This window comes from Acromyrmex echinatior, chromosome 7 (assembly GCF_024713525.1).
Source record: "Acromyrmex echinatior isolate Ae372 chromosome 7, ASM2471352v2, whole genome shotgun sequence".
NCBI classification, from domain to species: Eukaryota; Metazoa; Arthropoda; class Insecta; order Hymenoptera; family Formicidae; genus Acromyrmex; species Acromyrmex echinatior.
The window spans coordinates 11279103-11304029 of NC_141858.1; the positions used below are offsets into that span (position 1 = coordinate 11279103).

Sequence of the window (24927 nt, forward strand, 5' to 3'; positions counted from 1 at the left end):
GTGAGAAAACGTCTCTCAATATCCCTTGGTTTCAATTCATATGGGACCCAATGTCCTTCCTTCTGGATCATGCCCAAACTTTTAAGACGTTTTCCTATTGTTGAGAAGTCAACTTCCAATGACGTAGATAATTCTTTAAGTGTTTGACATGAGTTTTCATTGAGCAGTGCCTGCAAATCGTTATCTTCAAATTTTTTCGGCTGACCAGGTCGCTCCTTGTCATTCAAGTCGAAATCACCAGCTTTAAAACGTGCAAACCACTTCCTACACGTTTGCTCAGCCAGAGCATGTTCACTATACACATCCACTAAAATACGATGAGCTTCAGCTGCACTTTTGTTCATATTAAAGTAATGAAGCAAAACTCCCCGTAAAAACACTTTATCTGGCACAAATTTTGACATATTCAATGAATTATACAGTATTGTTATTTATGATTTCAAGAAAGGTTATGTATGGCAAATGACGTCCTATGATAGATGTTTACAATGTATACAGAACTATAGGTAACAACGAAATAGTGTACTGCTTGTGTCATCTCTTGTAAAACGCTACGAATTAATTCCAACACCTAATATTTATACATTTTTCCCACCTCGCAATGTATGAATGCCACGCCAAAAAAACAGTTCTTCTTTTGAAGCGAACCAGTTATCGAGCCATTTTCGTACATTTTCATACGAAGTGTTGTTCAGCGATTTCAAAACAACATGAATGAACAGATTAAAGTATTATCCATCGCTGGCCATTACTTTCTCCCATCGATATCCATTATTTTTGCATGAAATTGAAGGCTTTATTTAGTATAGTTAGAATGATCCGATTTAGGTCAAATATGCACTAAAAGACGTCCAAAAAATGGTTACAGAAAAATGGTTACGATGCCACAACTCAATCATAGAGTATGCAGCATCTGCGCCGTAAACTTCACAAATTTATCTGCATGTTTGTGCTGCGTTTTTGCCTTTTATTTAGATCATATTCTAACATCCCCACTATCTAAATACTGCATAATACTTACATCTAACATATTCAAAAATTTATAAAAATTACTAAAATTAGCTATCTTTTTTGGATAAGAATAGCAGCTGGCATATCAGCTGATGGCAGATATTCAACTTTTACTAACTTATTAGAAATAGCTTCTCTAATAAAATGATGTCACATCTATATGTTTAGATCTTTTATGATACATAGGATTAGCAGACAATTTCTGTGCGCTCTGATTATCGTTAAACAAATTGACAAATTGAACAGTATAAATTTTCTGTAAAGAGTCCTTCTGTGTTTTTCTGTAGGTTGTTCTGGGTTACAAGACCCTACTGTGGGCCATGCCCTTCCGTGGGTCAGGCCTTTCTGTAGTATATGGCCCTTTTGTAAGTCAGAGCCTTCTGTGATAAAGGGCCCTTAAAAGGGTAACGTGTACGTGTATATAAAATAGGTGCGCAACTAAGTTCTCGCTGTTATTTTGATGAAAATGCAACTTTATTGTGAAAAAATGGTTACAAATGAATCATTGAAAGTATTGCCCATCGCTAGCTACTACTTTTTCCCATCTTTCTGGCAGAGCTCGTATACCATCACGATAAAACTGTTCATCTTTTGAGGCTATCCACGAATCAAGCCATTTTTGGATGTCTTCATATGAGTCGAACTGCTGGTCAGCCAGACCATGTGCCATCGAACGGAACAAGTGATAATCGGACGATGCAATATCTGGAGAATATGGCGGGTGGGGTAGGACTTCCCTTTTCAGCGTTTGCAGGTAGGTTTTAACAGGTTTGGCAACGTGAGGCCGAGCGTTGTCATGCTGTAGAATTACTTTTTCGTGCCTCTCCGCGTATTGTGGCCGTTTTTCGCGCAGCCGTTGCTCGACTCAATCGAATCAATTGAAGTCGATACTGTTCCTCAGTGATGGTTTCGTTCGGTTTCAACAGCTCATAATAAATAACACCGACCTGGTCCCACCAAATACACAGCATAACCTTCGCAGCGTGAATATTCGGCCGAGGCGTCGACGTAGAAGCATGACCGGGCAGCCCCCATGACTTTCTTCTCTTTGGGTTGCTGTAATGAATCCATTTTTCACCTATATATATATATATATATACCAGGTGTGTGCATAAGTTTTTTCCGGTTTTTTGGTAAAAAAAAAACACGTAATTTTCAAGGGAAATTAATTTTTTTTTATTCAAAATATTGGCCATCGGCTTCTACACATTTCGCCCATCTTTCAGGTAATTTATGAATACCATGCCAGAAAAATTGCTTGTCTTTTGCGGCAAACCATTCGTCGAGTCATTTTCCAACTTCCTCGAAATTGCTGAAGTGTTGCTCTGCGAGCGCGTGCCCCATTGATGCGAAGAGGTGATAGTCAGATGGCGCCAGGTCTAGGGAGTACGGCGGGTGCGGAAGGATGTCCCATCCAAGCGATTTCAAGGTGTCTTTCACTGGTTTTGCTGTGTGAGACGGCGCATTGTCGTGTAACAAAATCACTTTGCCATGTCTTCTGGCCCATTCCGGTCGTCTTTCGATTAATGCGTGGTTTAAATTAATCATTTGTTGGCGATAGCGTTGTGTATTAACGGTTTCGCCGGGCTTCAAGAGTTCATAATACACAATACTGCTCTGGTCCCGTCAGACACAGAGCATGGTCTTCTTGCCGAAGCGATTTGGCCTTGGCGTTGTTGGACCGGCTTCGCCAGGTGAAAGCCACGATTTTTTCCGCTTCGGGTTTTCAAAATAAATCCATTTTTCGTCACCCGTCACAATTTGATGCAAAAATGATTTCCTTTCGTAGCGTTGAAGCAGCATTCATTTCACAAGTGACTTTGCGATTTTCCATTTGACGTTCATTCAAATTGTGTGGGACCCATTTACCGAGTTTATTGATCTTTCCAATTGCTCGTAAACGTCTGCTGATTGCTTCTTGTGATACATGTAATGCTTCTGCTAATTGCCGTTGAGTTTGAGTTGGGTCTTCATCCAATAACTCCTGCAATTGTTTGTCTTCGCATTTTTGTGGTCTACCAGAGCGCTCACTGTCTTTCACATTGAAATCACCATTTTTAAATTGTCGAAACCATGTCTCACATGTTCTAATCAATGGAGCGTGTTCACCATATGTTTCTATCAGCAAACGATGACTTTCAACAGCCTTTTTCTTTTGATTAAATAAAAAAAGCAATGCGTGCCGCAAATGTTCTTTTTCAGGCACAAAACTCGACATGATCACTGAACGATAAAACAAAGACGCTAGTTTTTGGCGGACTCAACTTGTGTGTGTTTATAGTTAAATGTCAGACGAACAAAATGGCGTATGTGTCAAATTAATACGCTGCGTACTTTTCGCTGGCGCCATCTCTTAGTTAAACCGGAAAAAACTTATGCATACACCTAATATATATATATATATATATATTTTCTTCCCTTCTGCGATGCAGTTCCCATCTGTGAAACAGGACACTTTTGTAGGTCAAGCCCTTTCATGAGCCAAGTCCTTCTGTGAACCAGGCTTTTCTGTAGTATAGATCTCTTCTATAGGTCAAGTCCTTCTATAGAGCAAGGCCTTTCTGTTTGTTGTGCCCTTCTGTGGTACAAGGCTCTTCTGTAACCCAGGCCCTTCTGAGGTATAAGGCACTCCTGTGGCACAGGGCTCTTCCGTGGGTCAAATCCTTCTGTGGAACAGGACCTTTCTGTGGGCTAACCCACTTCCGTGACTGGTTTTATTTATCTTGTGTGCGTGCATGCGTACGAGGTCTGTCCCAAAAGTATCCGACCTACCTCCATTTTTCGGCGCTTGGCTTATTCTTCGTCATCCGGTTGGTGGCATCCTTCGAAGTAGTCCCCATTTGATTGAACAACACGCTCATATCGATGCTTCCACTTCCCAAAGCAGTCTTGAAAGTCAGTTATTGGAATCGCCTTTAGTGCATTCGTCGCATTGGTTTCAACAGTCTTCTTGTCGTCGAATCGGTGTCCTTTAAGCGGCATTTTCAATCGAGGAAATAGCCAAAAGTCGCAGGGAGCTACGTCGGGACTGTACGGAGGCTGGCGAAGCTGTACAACACTGTGTTTTGATAAATACTGCTGCACAAAGTTTGATGCATGCGCTGGAGCATTGTTTTTTCGGTCATTTTTAGCTACTTAAAAATCCGACGAACGTGAAAAAGACACTGTAAACAAATACACACTGCGTATGAACTATACGTCCTACTAGTGTCGGCGACCAACCGATAAGTTCGTAAGATCCTACTGTTGACGTGCCTGCCCGGTAGAGGTCACTAGAACACTTTGGCGCGAAGATATAAATGCAGGTCAGATACTTTTGGGACAGACCTCGTATGTGTAATAATGAGACAGTATCGAGTCTTTAGATTTTTATATCAATTGGGTACGGTAGGAAGTTTCGGAGATTTGAGGGATTGTAATGTATGATGGTACAAGGCGCTTTCGTGGACTTTTTCTGTGGTATAGGGCTCTTCTGTAATCCATATTCTTCTATTATATAGTAAAGGGCCTTTCCGTGGGTTGAGTTCTTTCGTATTATAGGATCCTGCTGTAGGTCAGGATTTTCTGTGGATCGAGTCCTTCTGTGGGCTATAAAGTTTTTTTGTAATACAGGGCCTTTCTGTGGTACAGAGCACTTTTGTGGGTCAAGCCCTTCTGAGGGCCATACTCTTCTGTGTATAGGGCCGTCCTGTGGTACAGATTGTGATGCCATATCTGTTCTTATTTTAAAAATTGATGAACTTTTTTCTGATCGATACAGTTTTGTTCCCTGGAGTGATGCAAATATTTTGGGTCATTATATTGGGTCATCTAAAAAGTATCCGCGGTTTTTTGTCACTAGATGGTGTTGATGGTCAACACGTCTAGTGACAAAAAACCGCGGATACTTTTTAGATGATCCAATATTTATAAAAGTATCGATGACAAAGGACATAATAAAATAAAAATACAGCATATTTTTTTCCAAATGAAGCGCGTACACATCCTGTCGCTTCTGTTCGGCGTATTTTGAACCCCTATGTTAGGAGTAAAGTTTATTACCTCCTTTATGGAAATAACACAGCGCATTTTTTAATCATACATTGAATCATACATTTTTGAATCGTACTATGATGCCCTTCTTATACGACATACATCCGCGGTAACATCCTGCTGGATGTATTTGTCTTAAATATGACGTCAAAACTGAAAACATGGCAACGTTACATCATAATAAAAGCACGCGTTCAAATTAACAGACGCAGTCATGTCTTGTCATTTTCATAAACGATGATTTAAATTTCACTGGCACGTTCAGCGGATACAACAATTGAATAAGTACGTTGTAATTGATACATTCTTCCAGATTTATTATGGATTTAAAGGTGTACTCCAATTTAAATTTGGTTAGATGGCGTGAGCGTGTGCGTATACGAGCGGCAAGTTAGATTGCGTATTGAAGTGTGTAAGGTATACTCCAATCACAGACAATAATTAGCGCTCACTTAACTGTTATATTATATCCTCCACTTTTTTAAGTTGGAGAATCTCCTTAAGTTTCGTCACGACGAGATCGGACGCGTGTAAAACACGCATGCAATATGATAAAAAGAAAAAAAAGAAGAGAAATGAAAGAAAATAGCAAAAGTAGTCTTATACATATTTGATTATATCACTTATTTAGCGTTCTCTGGTGTGAGCAAATCATCAGCGTCAGGGTAGACCAGAGTCGAGATATTAGGTGTACAAAAAAGTTCTGAGCTTTTTTTTGTAAAATTCAATCTTTATTCAAAAACAAACGAAAAAATATTAATCAGCGAAATATTCTCCGTTTGCATCAACGACCTTTTGCCATATTTCGGGGAGCTTGCGAATTCCTTGACGATAGAAACTCACCGGCTTCGAAGCGATAAAGTCATCAATGCATTTTCGTATCTCTTCTAATCTCACGAAATGTGTATCAGCCAAATGATGCTGCAGCGACCGGAATAGGTAGTAATCGGAAGGCGCCATGTCTGGGCTATACGCCGCATGCGGAAGAAGTTCCCAGCCTAACGCAAAGATATGGTCCTGAGTCGCTTTCGCAACATGAGGTCGAGCATTGTCATGAAGCAAGATCACTTTACGACGTCCTTGGCCAGTAAATGGCCTCTTTTCTTCTAATGCATCGCTCAAATTGGTCAATTGTTGTTGGTAGCGGTCTGCCGTGACTGTTTCACCCGGTTGTAACAACTCGTAGTACAACACACCCTTCCAATCCCACCAGATACAGAGCAAAACCTTCTTGGCGTGGATATTGGGCTTTGGCGTCGATGTCGAAGGTTGACCAGGATCAACCCATGATTTTCTACGTTTAGGGTTATCATAAAGAATCCACTTTTCATCGCCTGTAATGATTTTGTGCAGAAAATCTTTTTTCCGGAACTTTGAAAGTAAAGTGAGTGCAGTGTCACGCCGTCGATTTTTGTTGTCTTCGGACAATTCATGCGGAACCCATCTGCCTTCCTTCTGAACCTTTCCCATCGTATGTAATCGTACGGAAATGGCTTGCTGCATAACGCCAAGCTGTTCTGCAAGCTCCTTTTCAGTTTGCGCAGAGTTTATATCCAGCAGTGCTTGCAATTCGTCCGTTTCAATCTTTTCAGGGCGTCCAGCACGCGATTCATCTTTAAGACTGAAATCTCCTTGGCGAAACTTTTGATACCGTCTTTTACATGTAGCATGACTTACAGCGTTCTCTCCATATGCAGCACAAATCATTGCAGTGGCTTCAGCAGCATTTTTCTTCAGATGAAACGCGAAATGGATGGAAAATCGAATATGCTCTTTTGTTATTGCCATCGTGAACACTATTGATTTTTGAGGTTATGTGCATCAAACGCCAAATCGTATGGCATTTTAGAAGGCCAAATGTTAACGCTTTAAAACCGCAAAAGGGCGGGAAGATATATAAAATTTAAATTGTTATTTCGGTTGTATCAAATCTAAAGCTCAGAACTTTTGTACACCTAATATTTTCTGGTCAGTGTACTAGCTTGATCAAAAAGTTTTAGAATTCATTCAGAAAATTCAAAATACAAGTTTATTCATCAAAAGTGATATTGTCCCCTTCAAAGTACTCTCCAGCGACTGCAACGCACTTATGCCAGCGCTTGATCCAGCTCTCGAAACATTTCTTTCGAAACTCTATTATTGGTATAGCCATCAGAGCCGTCTTCGATTTTTCCATTACCTCCTTTCGGCTGTTAAAACGAGTTCCCCGCAGTGGTTTTTTGACTCGATCGAACAGAAAAAAATCGCAGGGAGCCATATCGGGTGAATTCGATGGCTGTTGGATGGTATTCGTTTTGTTCTTGACCAAAAATTCACGGATAATGATGGCACTGTGCGACGGTGCGTTATCATGGTGCAAAACCCACAATCCTTTCTTTTTTGACGAATTGCTTCACGCAAACGTCTCATAACGCCCAAATAATACTCCTTATTAACTGTCTGACCTTCTGACAAAAATTCGTGATGTACAATACCGTTGTAATCCATGAAAACCGTGAGCATCGCTTTCTTTTTCGACTGAAAACGACGTGGTTTTTTTTGGTCTTGGCTCATTTGGAGCTCTCCATTCACTCGCCTGATATCTGGATTGCGTGTCGTACTCATAAACCCACGTCTCGTCTCCAGTAATGATGCATTTGATGAATGTTGGGTCGGATTCAGTCTTGGAAATCATGTCTTTGGCGATGTCAACGCAGTCCCTTTTTTGCATGAAATTCAGTTCCTTCGGGACCAACTTTGCAGCAACACGGCGCAAACCCAAATCATTAACTACAATGTCCTGAACGGATCCATAAGCAATGTTTAAGTCCTCTGCCAGCTCTCTGATAGTTAATTTGCGATTATTGGCCAACATTTCTCTCACTTTATTGATGTTTTCGTCGGTTTTCGATGTCGACGGCCTGCCACTGCGTTCGTTATTCTCGACGGATTCACGACCACTTCTGAAGCGTTCATGCCACTCGTAAACGGTTGTTTTCTTTAGAACATCACTGCCGAAACAGTTTCCCAACATTTCCAAGGTTTTCGCACCATTGAATCCATTTTTAACGCAAAATTTAATACAAACTCGTTGTTGCAAATTCAACTCCATTTTTAAAACTGTAAAAAATCGAAAACACGCGCAGAGGTAGATGTACTCAAGACGGCGTAATTTTTACAAATGTCAAGCTATAGCGATAAAATTTGATGGAAATGTCAATAATAGATGTGGCAACCTAGCCAAAAAAAGAACTCAAATCAGCTGACTCAGAGCATCACCTGGTGGTCTCTTCCGGAAACTTTTTGATCAAGCTGGTATATTCGCCAGGCCGATACGGATACATCCAGTCGCCTTGAAAGCTTTCCGCTTCGCACAGAAGATAGTAAAAGCAGCCGAATTAATGAGCCAGTAGGAACAGTATAAGAATGAGATTCGGCACACGAAATTTGGATAAACCGTGCGCGGTTCCATCATGTAATAATAATTATACACCCGGTAGATTTTGTGGAACCTGGGAAATCTCAGCATTGGATTGCTGCCAAGAATTATCTGGAGTAAATCGAGTGGCAGTAGCGTGATTAGATGAAGGAGGTTTTGAGGTAGTGACCAGCAAGCATCTGACTATTATAAACCCCCTAATTATGAAGCCCAGTAACCTGGATGGTTTACACATCAGGCTCTTTCGTTCGCTAGACCCTTCTGTAGTTCAGGGTTTTGTGCAGGCTTTCTGTAGTAGAGGTCCCTTCTGTAGACCAGGCCTTTCTATAATGCAGGGCTCTTCTGTAGGTCAGACTCTTCCGTAAAGTAAATCCTTCTGTGGAATAGGATCTTTCTGTGGATTGATTCTCTTCCGTGACTGGTTTTATTTATAATATCTTGTAAGCGTGCATGCGTGTATGTGTAATAATGAGACAATACCGAGTCTCTAGATTTTTATATTAATATTATTAGGTACGGTAGGAAGTCTGGGAGATTGAGGAATTGTAATGCATAATGATACAGGGTCCTTTCGTGGGTTTTTCTGTGGTATAAAGCTCTTCTGTAATCCAGATCCTTTTGTGATAAAAGGCCTTTCTATGGGCTGAATTCTTTCGTATTACAGGTTCCTGCTGTAGGTCAGGCTTTTCCGTGGGTGAAGTCCTTTAATAGGCCATGTTTTTTGTAGTGCAGGACTTTTCTGTGGTACAGAATTCTTCTGTAGTACTAAGCTCTTCTGCAGCCCAGGCCTTTCTGTGGGACAGGCCCTTTCTGTAGTACAGAATGTGATGCTGTATCTGTTCTTGTTCAAAAATTGATAAACTTTTTTGGAAGGTGCAGTTTTGTTCTCCGGAGTGTTGCAATATTGTATTATATTTGCCAAAGTGTGTGTCGATGCCAAAAAACATAATAAAATTAAAATACGACAAAACTTAGACAATTTACTTGAAATATTGTATTTGTTCGTTTTATGTGTTTCATCCAGGTAGAGCACTTCAAAGATTAATAAAAATATTTTTAAAAAATTTTGAATAAGGAATGCAGTTTTTCAATCCAATTGAATCTAATTGAATCCAATTGAATCCAATTAAATCCAAAAAATATATTCGCTATTTATATATAAAATACGCATTTGGATAGAAAAAAATTTCAATCCATTTTAAGTTAAAAATTTAATTATAAAAAATATCGATGTGAATTTAACATATCATGTATATGTAATTCAACATATATGTTTATGTAATTCTCACTGTGTTGGTGTTAATATTAACAATAATACGATGAGAATTACATGGACACTGCATGGTTAAACATGTAAAGGAGAGCGTTGCCTTTTTTTAAAAAATTACACTCCTTGATTTCGCTTTAGATTTTATAGGTCACATAACCTTTGGTTTTGTAGTTTTAAAGATAGCGATCTCGCTTCTCTTTTTCATCAACAATTTTTTTTTTCAAAACTACAAAACCAAACGTCATATGATCTGTAAAATCTAAAGCGAAATAAAAGGCGTGAGTTACACAAAATTAAAATCGTCTCTGGTTAATACACGTCGCTGCATTAGTAAAACAAAACGTTTATATAGCGAATAAGCGTTAACAATTAGAAAACGAGTAACGTTTTCTGTTCATCTATTATTATTATACTGCGAGTTTCTTAATAATTTTTAGAAGGCAACGTACTCTTATCAAATATACACAATGTATCTCTGATCTCATCAGTTTGCGCTTGATAAATAAAATAAAAGATATTTTTAAAAAGAGATTTAATCGGTCGATTTTATCAAATCTATTTTTAGTAGTTTTATTTAAAGACAAGCAAAGAGAGAAAAAAACGAAACTTATAAAGGATTGTATGTATTACATATTAAGCAATGTATTGCGACCTAGAAGAACTGATATATATAATACAATAAATCAAATAAATGTTACGATGAATGTCAGCTCAATTAGAATTATTTTTCTTAGTTTCGTATCTTTACCTCTTTCAGTAAAGCCAAACGGAAAACTGATTAATAAAATTAAAACTACATATATACAGGGTGTTCCTTAAGTAAGGTCCGGGCCGCATTGGGGGCGTAAAATGAGTCAACCAGCCCTTATATCCGTATTCATAGTAAGGCCTTATATTTAAGGCTTCCTTAAATTTATCTTCAGTACTCTACGTATGAATTATTTCATTAGCTGTTGAGCATCTAAAGATAAATTTAAGAAAGCCTTAAGTACAAGGCCTATGAATATGGGTATTAGACTCCCCCCTTTCTCCTCTCTTCCTGTCGCACCCCTCTTCTCGGCCGTGCGCAGCTCGGTCTGCAGTGACTCGGCTCGGCTTGGGTTGTGTACGATCATGTGATCAAAATTGACACTTGATATTCGTCAATTTGATCACGTGATCTTTTTTGTCGCTGAAACGGCCGGTTGGAACAGCTTATGAAAATGTACCTGACTGTTTTACATGCCTACCAACAGTCGATGTCGAGGCGCAGCTTTTTCACCATATATTGGGTCATCTAAAAAGTATCCGCGGTACTTTGTCACTAGATATACGACCATCAACACACATCTAGTGACAAAAAACCGCGGATACTTTTTAGATGACCCAATAAAATATCTGCGCAATGATATCGACAACTATGGGTAAGAGTGTAAAGACTGTTAGGGTGAAATCACACGGTGTGGAAAAGAGCTGCGAAATAGAGAATGCGTTATTGAAACAACCAATTAGCACTATTCGGAATAACGCAAGAAGAAACGCTGATTGGTTGCTTCTATGACGCGGTAATTTCACTCTTAAGAGCTCCGCACAATAAAAGGAACAGGAAACAAAGAACAGAGAATAAGAATTTCAACCTATCAGAAACTGTGTATTCCACAATACATGATTTTTGATAGGTTGAAATTCTTATTCTCTGTTCTCTGTTCCTTTTACAGAATAGAGGCCCAGTAATCAGGGCCGTTAATCACCGAAGAAGAAGAAGATACAAATTTACTAAAAGGACTGATAAAATAAGGTAATTATTTAAAATATCCCCTCCCTCACTTCAAATCTTAATAAAAATTATAAAATTATATACATTTATTCGACGTGTTTTCACTCAAAACGGAAGAATCTGGCAAAAAAACGCGGTGGTTGATCTCATGAATAGAGTTATTAAGCTAAAGGTTCAAAAACTTTAGAGGTTAAGATATCTGTCATTCCGACTCGATACAATATTATGTATACGTTTTGCTTTAATTACACAAATTCGCTTTTTTAAAAACACATTCACTGCTTTAAAAACACAAATTCACCGCTTTAAAAATATAAATTCATTGGTTTAAGTACACAAATTCTTTGCATTAACAGTGAATTAGTGTTTGTGAAGCAGAGAATTTGTGTTTTTAAAGTAATGAAAGTAGTCAATTTGTGTTTTTAAAGAAGTGAATTTGTATTTTTGAAGCAGTAAATGTGCTTTTAAAACAATGAATTTGTGTAATTAATACAGAACGTATACATAGCGTTATATTGAGTCGGGATGACAGATATCTTAACCTCTAAAGTCTCCAACTTTAACGCTTACTAACTCGATTCATGAGGCTAACCGCCGCGTTTTTTTTGCCAGATTCTTTTGTTTTGAATGAAAACACGAATAAGAGTATTTTTATTATGATTTGAGGTGGGGGGGGGGGCGTAATTATTCTAAGTAATTACCCAAAATAATATGATAAGAAATATAATAACTAGATGAGCTAAAGAAAGAATTCAAAAATAATAGGTTCTATGTCAAAGTATCCAAATATATCGCAAGAAGCGATAGGATGCATTAATTATTTCCTCCAACCCGAAACAAGAAGTAGGTACTTCATGAATGTTGAATATGACTGTAGGTTAGATTGTAGGTTTGTTTGTTTATTTGTTTTTTTAGATTAATTAATTAAAGCAAATCTTCATGCCATGGCTAGCTCATCGTTTTCGTCGTCTATGCAATCCTACAGTGAACCATTTACACAGGAACAAGAAATGATACTTTACAAAGGCATAAAGATGGTCAGTGTTATTTTTGAATAGACTAGAAAGTATATTAGCATCCTGTGTTAAAGATGTTTTGAATCTGTTGCAGCATCTGCAAGAAATTCAAATAGTTACTCAAGATATTAATCAGCAATTCAAAAATATTCAAGAAGAAATGCTTGTCACAGCAGCTTTGATAAATGCGATTGAATCAAAAAACCAAGGAAATTAATTAGGATTAATACATTTGCAAAAATAAAAATATGGCAGTATATCTTAGGAATGTAAAAAGTATCACTTGTCGAATTTATAACTTCTCAAACTGCAATGCAAACAATATTACCAAAGTATCTAAAGATCTATGATATGATATTGAGATTCGAAAGCCTTGTGCTACAAAAACACAATTCCTCGATGAAAATAATTTTCTTGTAATTTTGTAATAATACAAGAATAATTTATAATACTTCTGCAAAAGTACATTTAATGGAAAAAAATGATCTTTCATTAAGTACTTCATATTATCTGCAATATTATCTGCATTTTGAAAATTGAATTTTATATCAATTGATTAAAATTTTATAATTAAACATAAAACAAAGAAAATTAGAATAAAAGTTAATTCTAATTTTTTTCAACTCCTTTCAGCATGAAAAATAGAATGATTGGATTGAGATAAAAAAAGAAATTCGACCGTACTGAAATTGATCGTTATTTTAATATTAAGAATCTGCGAATTTATGATGTTATGAAATTTTCTTATTGATTCTTTATCTTTTATAATATTTTTCCCTCTACTCATGCAGCTTGTTATCTCTTCCAAGAAGAAACCTTTTTAATAAATAACCTTGTATAAATATTGATAGAAAACTGTCATGCTTGGTCACTCATGCAATACTTGGCACACTTGTGAAAACAAAGATGTAATTTTTTTTAGTGTATAAATAAACAGTACAAATAAAAAATCGAGAAAAACATCTTGCGAGACGTATCGTGTTGCAATTGCAGAACACATCCTTGCACTTAATACACAGTTATTAAAATTTTTAGTTAACAATGTTGCGCCTGTTTGTATTTCTGGTCTTCTCTTTCTGGCTCAGGTAAGAAACATACACTTATTGATTTTATTTTTGTATCTTTTGCACAACAAAGAGGATTTTAGTCTCATCGCGATAAAAAATGTTTTGTGAATAAAATTTAAAAAGTATGAGAAAAAAGAGTAAAAGATCTATATAGAAAGTACAATTTTAAGGTAGGCTTTTTATAAATAACTATACTTTATACTATACTAAAACTTATTTCTGAAGATAACTTGCATTAATATTCATTATTATTATTCTATCCTCATGTATTATATTACATTGATGCTTTATTGACAATAAATATAGAATTTCTTATCAATAGGCCAAATTATATTTTTGTTTCTTTTAATTTAACGATAATTCGGAATTATCAATTGTAGGACTTTTTACAAACTTTTTAATCAAGCTCAGGAAAATATGATATTAAATATAGATAAATTAAAGATAAATTATAATTAAATACAAAAATAGATCAAAGGTAAATTATATTTTTTTTAATTTTTCGTTGTACTAAATAATTTTTTTGCAATATATTGAATATTAGTATTATCGCGTTTCTTATTACATAATAAGTTTATGTGCGCAATCTACTTATTTTCTTGAGATAAGAATTGCATCGTGCAACATTATCAATTTACTGACATTTGTACGATATACGAACCTATATAACATGTATGTATTTTGCTGCCACCAATAAGCATTGAGCCAATAAACATTAACATTAGAACTTATCTTCGCGATAATAGTGTGAGGTGCCGACGATGGAATCTATTTTTAAGTATTTTTAGCGCGCAGTTTCAAGTCACTTCTTCACTTTTTACATCTGTAAATCGAAGACAAATCGGTGAATATAGGTCGAAATTATCGATTTTTAAAAAAACATCTGTGAAAGAACAAGAAACATTTGTGATCGTTAATATTTGTATTGAAAGTTTCATAGAGATTTGTTGCTCCAATTGAGGTTTGAAGTTTGAACTTCAATCTATTGTTTTTACTTAGGACGAGCATGGCTGCGATCGCGCAAGAATCCATTACAACTACAACGTGGGGTTCTGTAAATGGTCAGGAAATCAAGAAATTTACGTTGAGAAATAAAGCTTGTCAAGAAGTCGATGTCATAACGTATGGTGCGGTGGTAACCGCTATTAGAACGCCAGATAGAGAAGGAAACCTAACGGACGTCGTCCTCGGCTTTGATAATATCGAAGGTATTCTTATAATTTTTATTTGCTTATATGAATAAATATTTAATAAGATACTCGCTCTATTACATCGATTTTATCATTGCTTGGCCTGTTCTTAAAGATATAAAAATTAAAATAAAATTATAACAAAATATATTTACTGGTAACAGAATTAATATAATAATTTTAGGGACTATAATTATAGAATATAATAAATGAAAATAGTTATACAATGTAAAAAATACATTATGTCTCATCGAGGAGACATCGTTTTATTTCTTTTCTCTATTTTCATGTATTGTTTCTATTTTCAACTGACTGTACTTGAAACACAGGTTATTTTTTGACTTAAGAAACTTTGGATTTTTACATTTAAAGACCGGATTCATTTCATGCGTTCTTACCTCAAATCTAAAGACATTTAAGCTTATCATTTTGCTACTATTGACATAGCATTTCAATGATTGACTGCAAGTAGCTATTATTATGCGTATGTTTTTTTCCGATATACATTATAATTGTGAACATTATGATATTCTTTTTTCATGTTACCAGCATCATTTTAGAGAGCAAAATAGAAAATTTATTATGTTTTGTTTTTACCGATTATAATAAATATGTATATTTAACATTGAAAATGATCCGAGTGTGATCATTTGTTTGCTGCTAGCATATTAGATTAAATTTTTACTTAACAATATATTTGTTTCTTTTATTTTCGTTCAACTTCTATATTGCGACGGTTTATTTTATTTTATATAATTTCGGCTCGTAGCCCCTTTTTTTGGGGTTTTTTTTTAAATTATGAGCAATATTACTAATAGATAATAAAAATACATTAATTTAAAATATCAATAATATTTTAAAGCGTGAAATATATTTCCGCAGTTTTATAATAGTTAATATGCTTAACATAAAAATAGTTTTATATACAAAAATTCATAAAGATGTAAATTAAAGTTGTGAAGAACAAGATCATTTCGAATGAGAAAAATAATATTTCAGGATACCTTTCATCGAATAATCCATACTTTGGTGCCACAATTGGACGAGTCGCAAATCGCATCGGCAAAGCAACTTTTGTTGTGGATGGCCAACGTTATAACATATCCAAAAATAATGGTGAGAACAGCCTCCACGGTGGTACTCATGGTTGGAGTTCTAAGATATGGGATGCAACAATTCAGAACGATTGTGTGGTAATGACTTTGGACAGTCCGGACGGTGATGAAGGTTATCCAGGATCAGTCACAGCGATAGCGAGCTTCCAACTGACGAACGATGGAGAGTTGCGCATAGAGATGAAAGCCCATTCCAAAAAGGCGACGCCGATTAATTTAACGAATCACAGCTACTTCAATCTCGCTGGACATGTATGTAGTATATTTCTTTCTGATTTGACGCAGAAAGTATTTATATTTTCGAAAAAGACAAAGAAATTACAAGACAATTTCTAATGCATATTATAATGCATATTGAACGAAAGAAATAAATTAAAAAAAGAACAAGTTAGAAAGAACAGTTCTAATGAACGCAGTCGTTTTATCGGAGAATTATGGGAGAAATATTACATATTTCTACAATGAGTCGTTAATAAATCAGAAGTCATGAGCGGGTTGTGAGCGAATCAATAGTGCTCATCTTATAAGAAAATAGTGACAGATTTAATTTAATTCCATTTGTAATTGTTATATCACAGATACAATAATGTCATTACTAGACAACTAATTGATCGATCGCGTCGAAAGTCTTGTGGATTATTATTCATTTTGTTTTTCAGGCCACAAATGCATCAGAACTATATAAACATGTGATCACTATGAATGCCGATCACTGGACTGTCACGGATTCCGAAAGCATTCCGACTGGTGAGATTCGATCAGTTGCAAACAGCATAATGAATCTAACGAACCCAACAAAGTTCAGTGATGTCATCGATAAAGTACCGAACGGCGGTTATGACAATAATTTCTGCTTGCCGAAATCATTCAATGATGGGAAAGTCAATTTCGTAGCCAAAGTAGTGCATCCATCTTCAGGACGCCGGTTGGAAGTATATTCGAATCAACCGGGCGTTCAGCTTTACACGACCAATTCTGTACCTGAAAATGGCATCGTGGGCAAAGACGGAGCAAAGTACTTAAGACACGCCGCTTTTTGCTTGGAAACGCAAAATTATCCTGACGCTGTAAACCATAAAAACTTTCCAAACAGCGTGCTGCGACCAGGCAATACATACAATCATGTTGTCTTGTACAAATTTGGAGTAGAAAATTAATTTCTCTGCTATAAATTTTGAAAAATTAAACAAATATTAAATAATAATTAATCTTTTACCGCGTTAATCCATAATTGCAATCAGGATTGGTAAATAATGCGTTATTTGTAACATCATTACTGTTACAAGTTACTTTTTTCGGTAACAAATGGATAATGGACAATGTTATATTTTTGGGGTAACAATAACGATTATTTCTAGCCATGTAAAAGTTTAGTCGTAACTAGACTATATATACCTATATGTATATGTATACATGTATCAGTTTTTGAGCTTTATTCCTTTACTAGAATTTTGAATTTACTAGAATTAGAACTTCCCTTCATATTTACTGCAAAAATCTATATATAAAATGATGTTTTTTATTGACAGAACTAGTATGCACTTAGTGCATTATAAAGCCATTGTGCACAAATCAACACAAAGATGTATGTTTAATAAAAATATAGAAACGAATTAAACCATAAAATCCTCAATCCATTTGTACAACGGTTTTAATGTGTACCGAATTCTGCTAATGAAAAATGCTATAATGTTCCATTAGTGTCAAAAAAAAAGTAAAGACTCATTATATTTTGATAACTATATAAAAAAAGATAAACATCTATATTTATATTGTTAAACTTAATAAACTTTTATAATATTAACTAACATTTTATTCAGACTTTCTGTAATTATTTTCCATATCGAAATTATAATAAAATGCACACCTAATTAGACAACGACGGCGAAAGATTAACTTCTAAAGGATTGTGTTTCTTTTTGATAGTTGAGGCATCTATATTTTCTAATAGCCTTTCTTGCCGTTGCTGTGTGATAGGTTTTGCCGCTGGTGTATAACGGTCAGATATCCATCCCTCTACATTATATCCAATAAATCCAATAATACCCACAATAGGAAGTGTAATGTATTTACCGAATCTACCCATAGATCTCACTATCAAGGGCCACATTTTCTTAGTGGGAGCTGAAATGGAAGCAAAATTATTCCAGTACATTTCCAAAAACCATGATAAATACAAAATTTACAAGAATACACATTATATCAACATATACAAAAATATATATTATATAAATACAATTATGGTAATTATACAGAATAAGTGTCGCAGCTTAAAAATCAATAAAATTAGGCTTATTCGACGTATTTTTGCACATGAAAGAATCTCGTAAAAAAAAAGTCGCTCTACCCTGTGAACCGAGATATTAAACGTTATGCTGATTCTACATCAATAATGAGTTGGTAGTTGATAGTCCTACATCTTATTAGTGAAGATGACTAATAGCCAACTTGTACAATCGACATTGATTAGTCAATTTCATCGATTAAGACTAAGGGGCTCTGCACAATAAAAGAAACAGGGAATAGAGAATAGAGAATAAGAATTTCAACCCATCAGAAACTGTGTATTCCACAATACATTTCTGATAAGTTGAAATTCTATTCTCTGTTCCTTGTTCCTTTTAACAATCCTAAGACTTCCGACTACAGACTCATTGTAGAATCAGCATAAAAGTTGACGACTATTGAGGAAAATTGTCACAGAGGCAAAATGAAGTCTATAATTGTACTGTTCTACATGGGTTTCAACTTTTCACGCGAAACGACTCTCACCCTCCCTCCTCCTGCAAAGGGGTGCACTTCTATAAATGTACTGTTGTGTCGAAGTTAAAAAAAGAGTCTGTCATGTAGATAGTGGAGTGTATAGAATTTATTGGTTCGGGGCGGCGTAACCTCATTTTGCCTGCAATAGATTTTCTAACCTCAATAGTTGTCAATTTTAACGCTTAATATCTCGGGAGGCAAAGCGATACTTTTTTCTGCCAGATTTTTTCGTTTCATATAAAAATGCATCGAATAAGCCTAATTTTATTAATTTTTAAGCTGCAGCACTTATTCTGTATAATTATCGTAATCATATATGAACATTAAAAAAAAAATGTTATAATATATAAAAATTCATAAATGATATTTGTAAACAAGAAGGGAAACAATTATTAAATTCAAATGCAAGAACAAGTCTCTAAATACTTTAAATTTTCAACTGCGAATATACTTACACAATTATTTTGCAAGTTAAGTAAACATTTTTGTAAACAAGCTAGCCAACTTGTAATGTGGAATTTATTCTCAAACTCCCTAAAACTTGATCAAGCGATTGACCATTTCAGAATTGCCATCCTCAAAATTAAAAACATCCTAATTTTCTGCAAATTATACTTTATTTGTGTAAAACATGATACTTTAAATTAATAATTAAGTTATATTTTGAATAAAAATGATTATGCGACATAACAAATATACAATATATTACAATACATCATCTTCACAGATACTAGATTCTGTTTTGCAGTTGGCAATCTTGAAATTTAATTGTTCTCATGGTCCTTTTCATCACAGTTCCACGTTCCACGTTCCACGTTTCACAGTTCTTTGTAGGCATTTGTGAGTTGTATGTGACTTTGCTGTTAATTGATCTATACGATTAATAACAATTAATTAATAATGCCTGCAACGAACAACGAAGACGATCCGTACGCATACGTTGCGAAAGGTACCCTAAAATTGAAAAACGAACAAATAATGAGCAAAAAGTAAGTACTTCATTCATTTAATGTTCTTGGTCGAATGAGGTTAAGTTTATCGTGGATTGTTCACTTTTGTGTTTGTGTCGCGTAATTTTTTTTAATAAATAACTGCTGTTTTTTTCTTTCTATTGTAATAAATTAATCAAATTATGTGTATCATTTTTGTTTTATAGGAAAAAGGATAAGGACGGAAAAAAGAAGAAGCTAGTGGAAGTGTCAAAAATCATTGAGGAGGAAAAACCTCAAACAGTAGAAGTGAAGCGGACGAAAGCAGAGCTGGCTTTTCAAAAAATGCAAGAGAAAATGGTAAGCACATGTAGTCTATTTAAACACATCTATATGATGACATCAAATAAAAAAAAAGCTTGACACTAATAAAATTCGTTTTTTTGCAATAAATTGCAGCAAACTGAAAGGATTAAGCAGAAAGCTTCCAAGACACATAAACAACGAGTGGAAGAATTTAATCGACACCTGGATAGCTTAACTGAACACTTCGACATACCTAAAGTGAGCTGGACGAAATAAACTGCAATGTTATTTAAGAAATTTATTTATATTCTAATGTATTGTATACATAATATAAACAATAGTTTTAGTTTTAGTTAAAAATATAAACACATATATAATCATAACATTTTAATCTTTAAATATCTTCAAATAATTTTTATTCTTTTTATATATTTTTTCTGCTATGAAAAAATTAACTTAAATGTGAATTATTCTAACAATAAATTTTTAAGTTTTAAGAAACTATGAAGAGAGAAATTTGGTATACATTTGTATAACTTTGATGCAATTATTTAAAGATTAAATGAATTCTCTTTTTTGTAAATATCATATGATAAATTAAATAATAAAAGTTATTAAATATTACAAGAAATTGTATTTATTTTATAAATCGTATAAAATATCCTTAGAATCCTCTATAACTTTTCAATGACTAAAGATATCATTTTACAATAGTCAAGAGTTAAAATAGGCTCCTTGATATACATTTAATAAGAGATACATTTAATATTCTATTTCTAAACATAATTAAAATAATAAAATATTTATTATTATTAGTTACTATACTTAATTTGAAAATATATTGTTCTATCAGGCAGTAAAAACATTTAAGATAAAAATAATATCAAAAAATATTTAGAATAATATTCTGGAATTAAATTGTCTCTATAAATGGTTCGATTTTTATACATACAAATATAATAAAATGGACGCAATAAATGTGTAAAACAGAATGTAGCCATTCTTTGTAATTCTCGTAGACGAACTTTCGATATATTAATATATCTCATATTACGTATTATCTACTTATATAAAATTAGAATATGAATAAAATTTAAGGCACGTGTAACTACATAATTAATATGGACGGAATGCTGGCGCGATGCAAATTATCGTGAGAATAGTTTACGAGCACATACATGTGATATTTCTGATATGAAATTTTTATCGCGGCATCGAAAGAATCAATAAACGATTTCGTTCTTTCCTGTGTAAAGAATTATTTACATGTTAAAGCATAGTACTGCTATTAATGATATGACAAGCAAGAACGAAAAGCAGTTGTTTGTATTGCCGCCACTACCAAAATGGAAGATCCTTATCGTGTCCTCCGTTCCCTCCCAGGGATTGCTTCCGTCATCAAAGTACATCGGACACCGATCACGTTCTCGCTCGTATTCCTGTTAAAGAATCATACATGAATGAGTATAGTTTCACTTAGAATTTACATCTTATTTGAAATGGCATTTATTCTCACTTGTAACTCCAGCGCGACTGATGCGCCTTCTGTAAAATTTTGACTTGTTACATCTTGTTTGAGATCGCAAAATGGACCGATGGCCTGAGACATAAGCACTCTATTCAAATCAGCCCTCTGATATACCCAACAACGATATTTGCTGTAAGGATCCAATTCGCTAAATGTTATTAAATATGATTTTAAGTTTTCTTTCCAAAATCCAATACATATCATCGTATAATCAGGATCACCTGTAAAAATAATAATATTGTACAGCTATATAAGATAGGTGGACATACAAAATATCAATAAAACTCACTATAAATATCAACCGGTTTTCCTAAGTGATCCACAGACAAGCAGTACGTTTCATCAATGGCGATCTCCTTTTGATCGTTATCGCAAACCGAAAAATCGGATATATTCTGTTTGCAATAAATATTTGGTCGCGGAGATTTAGTGACGCCTCCTATAATTCTAGTCTCAAATAGAACATCTCCTTTTTGATGGAACATAAATTTACCAGCTATCGGACAGCGTACAGGAACGGGATTTTTTGCTAATAAAATTAAGAAGAAATTAAAATTAATACAATGTGATTGATTACTCTATAATACAACTCGTATTCATAGATCGAGATTCACAGTCCGTTCTCATTTCAAAATTATTTCAAATAATATCTTAAGATATTAATATGGCTCTGTGATTGACATCTTAAGATTGTAATTGAGACTATACTTAAGATTTTAAGTATAGTATAAGAACTGATTAAGAATACTGACCATAATACGTTCTTATTTCAAAATCCTAAATAATGTCTTAAAATGCTAATACGGCTTTGTAATTGATTTATGTCATTCTATGGCTATACTTAAGATCTTGCAATTAAGAACCAACTATGAATATCGGTCAAACGTTAACTTTATGATTATACCTAAAAATAGATCGTATTTCCACGCTTCCTTGTTAGGAAATTGCACCCAAGAACACACCGTATGGAAATCATCTTTTATCACAGCAATTCCACGTCTGTATCGGATAATATTATGATGTCGCCGCACGAGATCGAAACAAACATAATCTTTTTGGCTGTAAATGTATCTCAATTAACATCTAAATATGTATCTTTATAATATATGTAAAAAAATTTTAATAAATTCGCTGAATTTTATGTCAATAAAAAAGATTTTTCTTACAAATAATCTTGTAAACATACCATCCATCAACGGTTAATCTCGCCATCATTACTCTTGAATCTCTTTGTTCACGACAAACGTAAACTGTTCGTCGAAAACGCGCCACATCAGGATACCAAGTTTCAATAATGTGCGTTTCATTAATAAAAATATCTGCGTCGATATTGGCAGTGTTTATCCAATCTCCGGACATATCCTCAGGTAATCGACAACCGGGTTCAACTACTTCAGCCTTAACTGGCGTGATCCGCAAACGTTCAGGACTTTTTTCGACAGTATTGAGAGTATTACATTCAGCGGTTATCGAAACACCGATGTACAAATCGTCATCACGATTCTTTAAGAAGCATCTATACTTTTCATCCTTCCGTGATTCCTTGGTATTTGCTACAGCGAAGAAATGATTCTTATCGACGAACCAATCGCCCAAGCAACTGTATTCTACCACTGAAAAAAAAAACGGCATTTGTATATTGTAATATCCAAATGTATATAAAGACATACTTCAAAAGTTTAGAAGCATTTATCAAAAGGAAAAAAAGTCTATTTACATCCGTCGTTGGTATTTTCCATTCCAGGACAGTGTTTGTAAGTGATATTAAATTTTTGATTGGTTATAAGAAACTGGGATCCCGCTGTCTGACAAGATCTGATTTGTGCGTCTGGATGATTGCATTCTCCCGTAAATCTAAAGCGATTCTAAAATAATAATGATAATATATAAATAAGCATTTTTGTTATACAATAAAGGCATAAATAATTCTATAATTATCGATTATCTTACTTGATAAGCAAACTGCCAAACTCCTTCCAGAGAAGATCTGCAATTCACAGGCACGTAATTCTCAGAGAATAATGTTATCAAGTATTGATTCGCATTTAAACCTGTACAGACGTTACCCACAGTGGGTTCTACTCCAAAGGGCAAATTCACACAAGTCACTGCAACAAGATATTATAATTGAATAACATACTCGTGGATTATATATTTATATATTGCTATATAATTTTTTTAACTGGAGTAACAATGTACTAATGATATAAACAATGTCAATGCAATAAGTGCCAAAGACTGTGATAAGTAGATGAATTATGTAATAAAAAAAAGTAGATGTGCAAAACAATGTAGATAAAAGAAGCCTTACTGTGAAAAATAAACTTTAATTAGCAATTTTATATAATAAGTATACTGTTCTCATATAAACAAAAAAATTTGATATATTCCTGAAGTTAAATTTCTCAATTGTACGAATACTTTTTGTACATCAAATAATACAATTTTTTATTTTCGCTCATTTTTAAGATAATATATTTTAATACATATCTCGTTTTAAATAAAATAATTTTAACAAATATAATACAATCTATTTTATTCTTCGTTAATAAATTGCTAATTAATATTTACTTATTAAAAATGAAGTCTCTTTAAAAGATATCTTCTTTGCATGAATACTTTTTGCTTCATTACTTTTTGCTATATCTGTAATTTTTTTAAATTAACAGATCCATTCGTCACTTGCCTTCCAACTTTTCCAAAACATTTAATGTTCTGACAAGCAGTTTTACACAGTGATAACAGCTTTTATGCAAATCTCGAAACACGAATGTATAATTAACATGATATTCTTCCAACATGTTTACACATATGCCTCGTCCAGTCATACTGTTAGCATTTATTTCTGTTACGGTACTCTTGGATTCCCATGAAAACCAAGATCCCCTGATAATTAGTGGAATTTGACAGCCCCTCTGACCTGCAACTATTAGATAATATTTTATTAGCATTAATATATGCAATTATACTGTTTCATCTGTATAATCTATTATTTATTAATAAACATATGTACACATAAATTTTACTGTATAAAATAATTACTCAAATTTTTAATGAATTCAGTAAAACATACATGAAATCTTTCAAATTTACTCCAACTTGGGCTCACTTCGAATTAAAATATAAAAGTATAACTTAGGAATAAACAAAATGTAAATATAACACGACGAGATATTAAGTTTTTAAACTTAATTAAGTGGAAAAATATCGTAAGTTAATTTCAGTTTATGCTTGCACATACAGTATAATACTTGACTTCACTTCGTAGAAATTTATAAAAACTTACCATACCATACAAGGCATGTTACGAGAGAGAATATACATAACCAGCATTTCATCGTACTATATCATTTGAAGGGACGATATATAAAGTAAAAAATTCGATTGTTGTGGTTGTAAGTTGTGATGATCAATGAATTTGAGGCAAACCTAAAACACACGCCCAGTATTATTAAGCGCAGTTTTAAAGTTACTTCAAGTTCTGACGTTACTTCAAGCGCGTTCTCATCGACACCATGCTACACTC

The 24927-nt window shown here is 34.3% G+C and overlaps 5 protein-coding genes across 14 annotated transcripts; 2 read left to right on the forward strand and 3 right to left on the reverse strand.

Annotated features, from left to right (window-relative positions):
- Positions 1 to 7474: 7474 nt before the first annotated feature.
- Positions 7475 to 8056, reverse strand: LOC105150000 (histone-lysine N-methyltransferase SETMAR). Its single transcript, XM_011062777.2, has one exon. The coding sequence runs from the start codon at positions 8054 to 8056 to the stop codon at positions 7475 to 7477; it is 582 nt and encodes a 193-aa protein (XP_011061079.2).
- Positions 8057 to 11150: 3094 nt separating this feature from the next.
- On the forward strand, positions 11151 to 17501 carry LOC105149923 (galactose mutarotase). Of its 8 annotated transcripts, XM_011062667.2 has the most exons (5): positions 11151 to 11508; positions 13539 to 13588; positions 14570 to 14778; positions 15760 to 16127; positions 16535 to 17501. In XM_011062667.2, the coding sequence occupies exons 2-5, from the start codon at positions 13545 to 13547 to the stop codon at positions 17030 to 17032; spliced, it is 1119 nt and encodes a 372-aa protein (XP_011060969.2). In that variant the 5' UTR covers positions 11151 to 11508; positions 13539 to 13544; the 3' UTR covers positions 17033 to 17501. The 8 variants fall into 8 exon arrangements, 3 of the variants coding, with proteins under 3 accessions (XP_011060969.2, XP_011060970.2, XP_011060971.2); XM_011062668.2 differs by lacking the exon at positions 13539 to 13588 and having other exon boundaries at positions 11152 to 11508; XR_015545596.1 differs by lacking the exons at positions 13539 to 13588; positions 14570 to 14778; positions 15760 to 16127; positions 16535 to 17501 and adding exons at positions 12222 to 12330; positions 12440 to 12524; positions 12598 to 13465 and having other exon boundaries at positions 11161 to 11508.
- On the reverse strand, positions 16397 to 19222 carry LOC147909189 (small integral membrane protein 12). Of its 3 annotated transcripts, XM_087407615.1 has the most exons (3): positions 18527 to 18545; positions 17743 to 17999; positions 16397 to 16856 (listed from the first exon to the last, which is right to left on the reverse strand). In XM_087407615.1, the coding sequence occupies exons 1-2, from the start codon at positions 18528 to 18530 to the stop codon at positions 17743 to 17745; spliced, it is 261 nt and encodes an 86-aa protein (XP_087263741.1). In that variant the 5' UTR covers positions 18531 to 18545; the 3' UTR covers positions 16397 to 16856. The 3 variants fall into 3 exon arrangements, with proteins under 3 accessions (XP_087263741.1, XP_087263742.1, XP_087263743.1); XM_087407616.1 differs by lacking the exons at positions 16397 to 16856; positions 18527 to 18545 and adding an exon at positions 19094 to 19222 and having other exon boundaries at positions 17666 to 17999; XM_087407617.1 differs by lacking the exons at positions 16397 to 16856; positions 18527 to 18545 and adding an exon at positions 18648 to 18814 and having other exon boundaries at positions 17666 to 17999.
- Positions 19223 to 19432: 210 nt separating this feature from the next.
- LOC105149925 (protein FAM32A) lies at positions 19433 to 20504 on the forward strand. Its single transcript, XM_011062670.2, has 3 exons — positions 19433 to 19627; positions 19795 to 19927; positions 20027 to 20504. The coding sequence occupies exons 1-3, from the start codon at positions 19539 to 19541 to the stop codon at positions 20147 to 20149; spliced, it is 345 nt and encodes a 114-aa protein (XP_011060972.2). The 5' UTR covers positions 19433 to 19538; the 3' UTR covers positions 20150 to 20504.
- udt (protein undicht) lies at positions 20493 to 24878 on the reverse strand. The gene is made up of 9 exons (XM_011062674.2): positions 24688 to 24878; positions 24088 to 24327; positions 23352 to 23509; positions 23119 to 23266; positions 22588 to 23014; positions 22306 to 22460; positions 21691 to 21930; positions 21390 to 21622; positions 20493 to 21312 (listed from the first exon to the last, which is right to left on the reverse strand). Exons 1-9 carry the CDS (start codon positions 24737 to 24739, stop codon positions 21136 to 21138), a joined length of 1830 nt encoding a protein of 609 aa, XP_011060976.1. The 5' UTR covers positions 24740 to 24878; the 3' UTR covers positions 20493 to 21135.
- Between the last annotated feature and the right edge of the window lie 49 nt (positions 24879 to 24927).

What these genes read in the sequence shown, in the direction of transcription:
- LOC105149923 (XM_011062667.2), top strand. Translation starts at nt 13,545, where the DNA reads ATGTTGCGCCTGTTTGTATTTCTGGTCTTCTCTTTCTGGCTCAG. An exon ending in GTCTTCTCTTTCTGGCTCAG is followed by an intron (nt 13,589 to 14,569) that starts GTAAGAAACATA and finishes GTTTTTACTTAG; the next exon opens with GACGAGCATGGCTGCGATCG. An exon ending in ACTTCAATCTCGCTGGACAT is followed by an intron (nt 16,128 to 16,534) that starts GTATGTAGTATA and finishes TTTGTTTTTCAG; the next exon opens with GCCACAAATGCATCAGAACT.
- LOC105149925 (XM_011062670.2), top strand. Translation starts at nt 19,539, where the DNA reads ATGCCTGCAACGAACAACGAAGACGATCCGTACGCATACGTTGCGAAA. An exon ending in GAACAAATAATGAGCAAAAA is followed by an intron (nt 19,628 to 19,794) that starts GTAAGTACTTCA and finishes TTTGTTTTATAG; the next exon opens with GAAAAAGGATAAGGACGGAA. An exon ending in AAAAAATGCAAGAGAAAATG is followed by an intron (nt 19,928 to 20,026) that starts GTAAGCACATGT and finishes AATAAATTGCAG; the next exon opens with CAAACTGAAAGGATTAAGCA.
- LOC105150000 (XM_011062777.2), bottom strand. Translation starts at nt 8,056, where the DNA reads ATGTTGGGAAACTGTTTCGGCAGTGATGTTCTAAAGAAAACAACCGTT.
- udt (XM_011062674.2), bottom strand. Translation starts at nt 24,739, where the DNA reads ATGAAATGCTGGTTATGTATATTCTCTCTCGTAACATGCCTTGTATGG. An exon ending in GGAAAATACCAACGACGGAT is followed by an intron (nt 23,015 to 23,118) that starts GTAAATAGACTT and finishes TTTTTTTTTCAG; the next exon opens with TGGTAGAATACAGTTGCTTG. An exon ending in CAGTCGCGCTGGAGTTACAA is followed by an intron (nt 21,313 to 21,389) that starts GTGAGAATAAAT and finishes ATTCTTTAACAG; the next exon opens with GAATACGAGCGAGAACGTGA.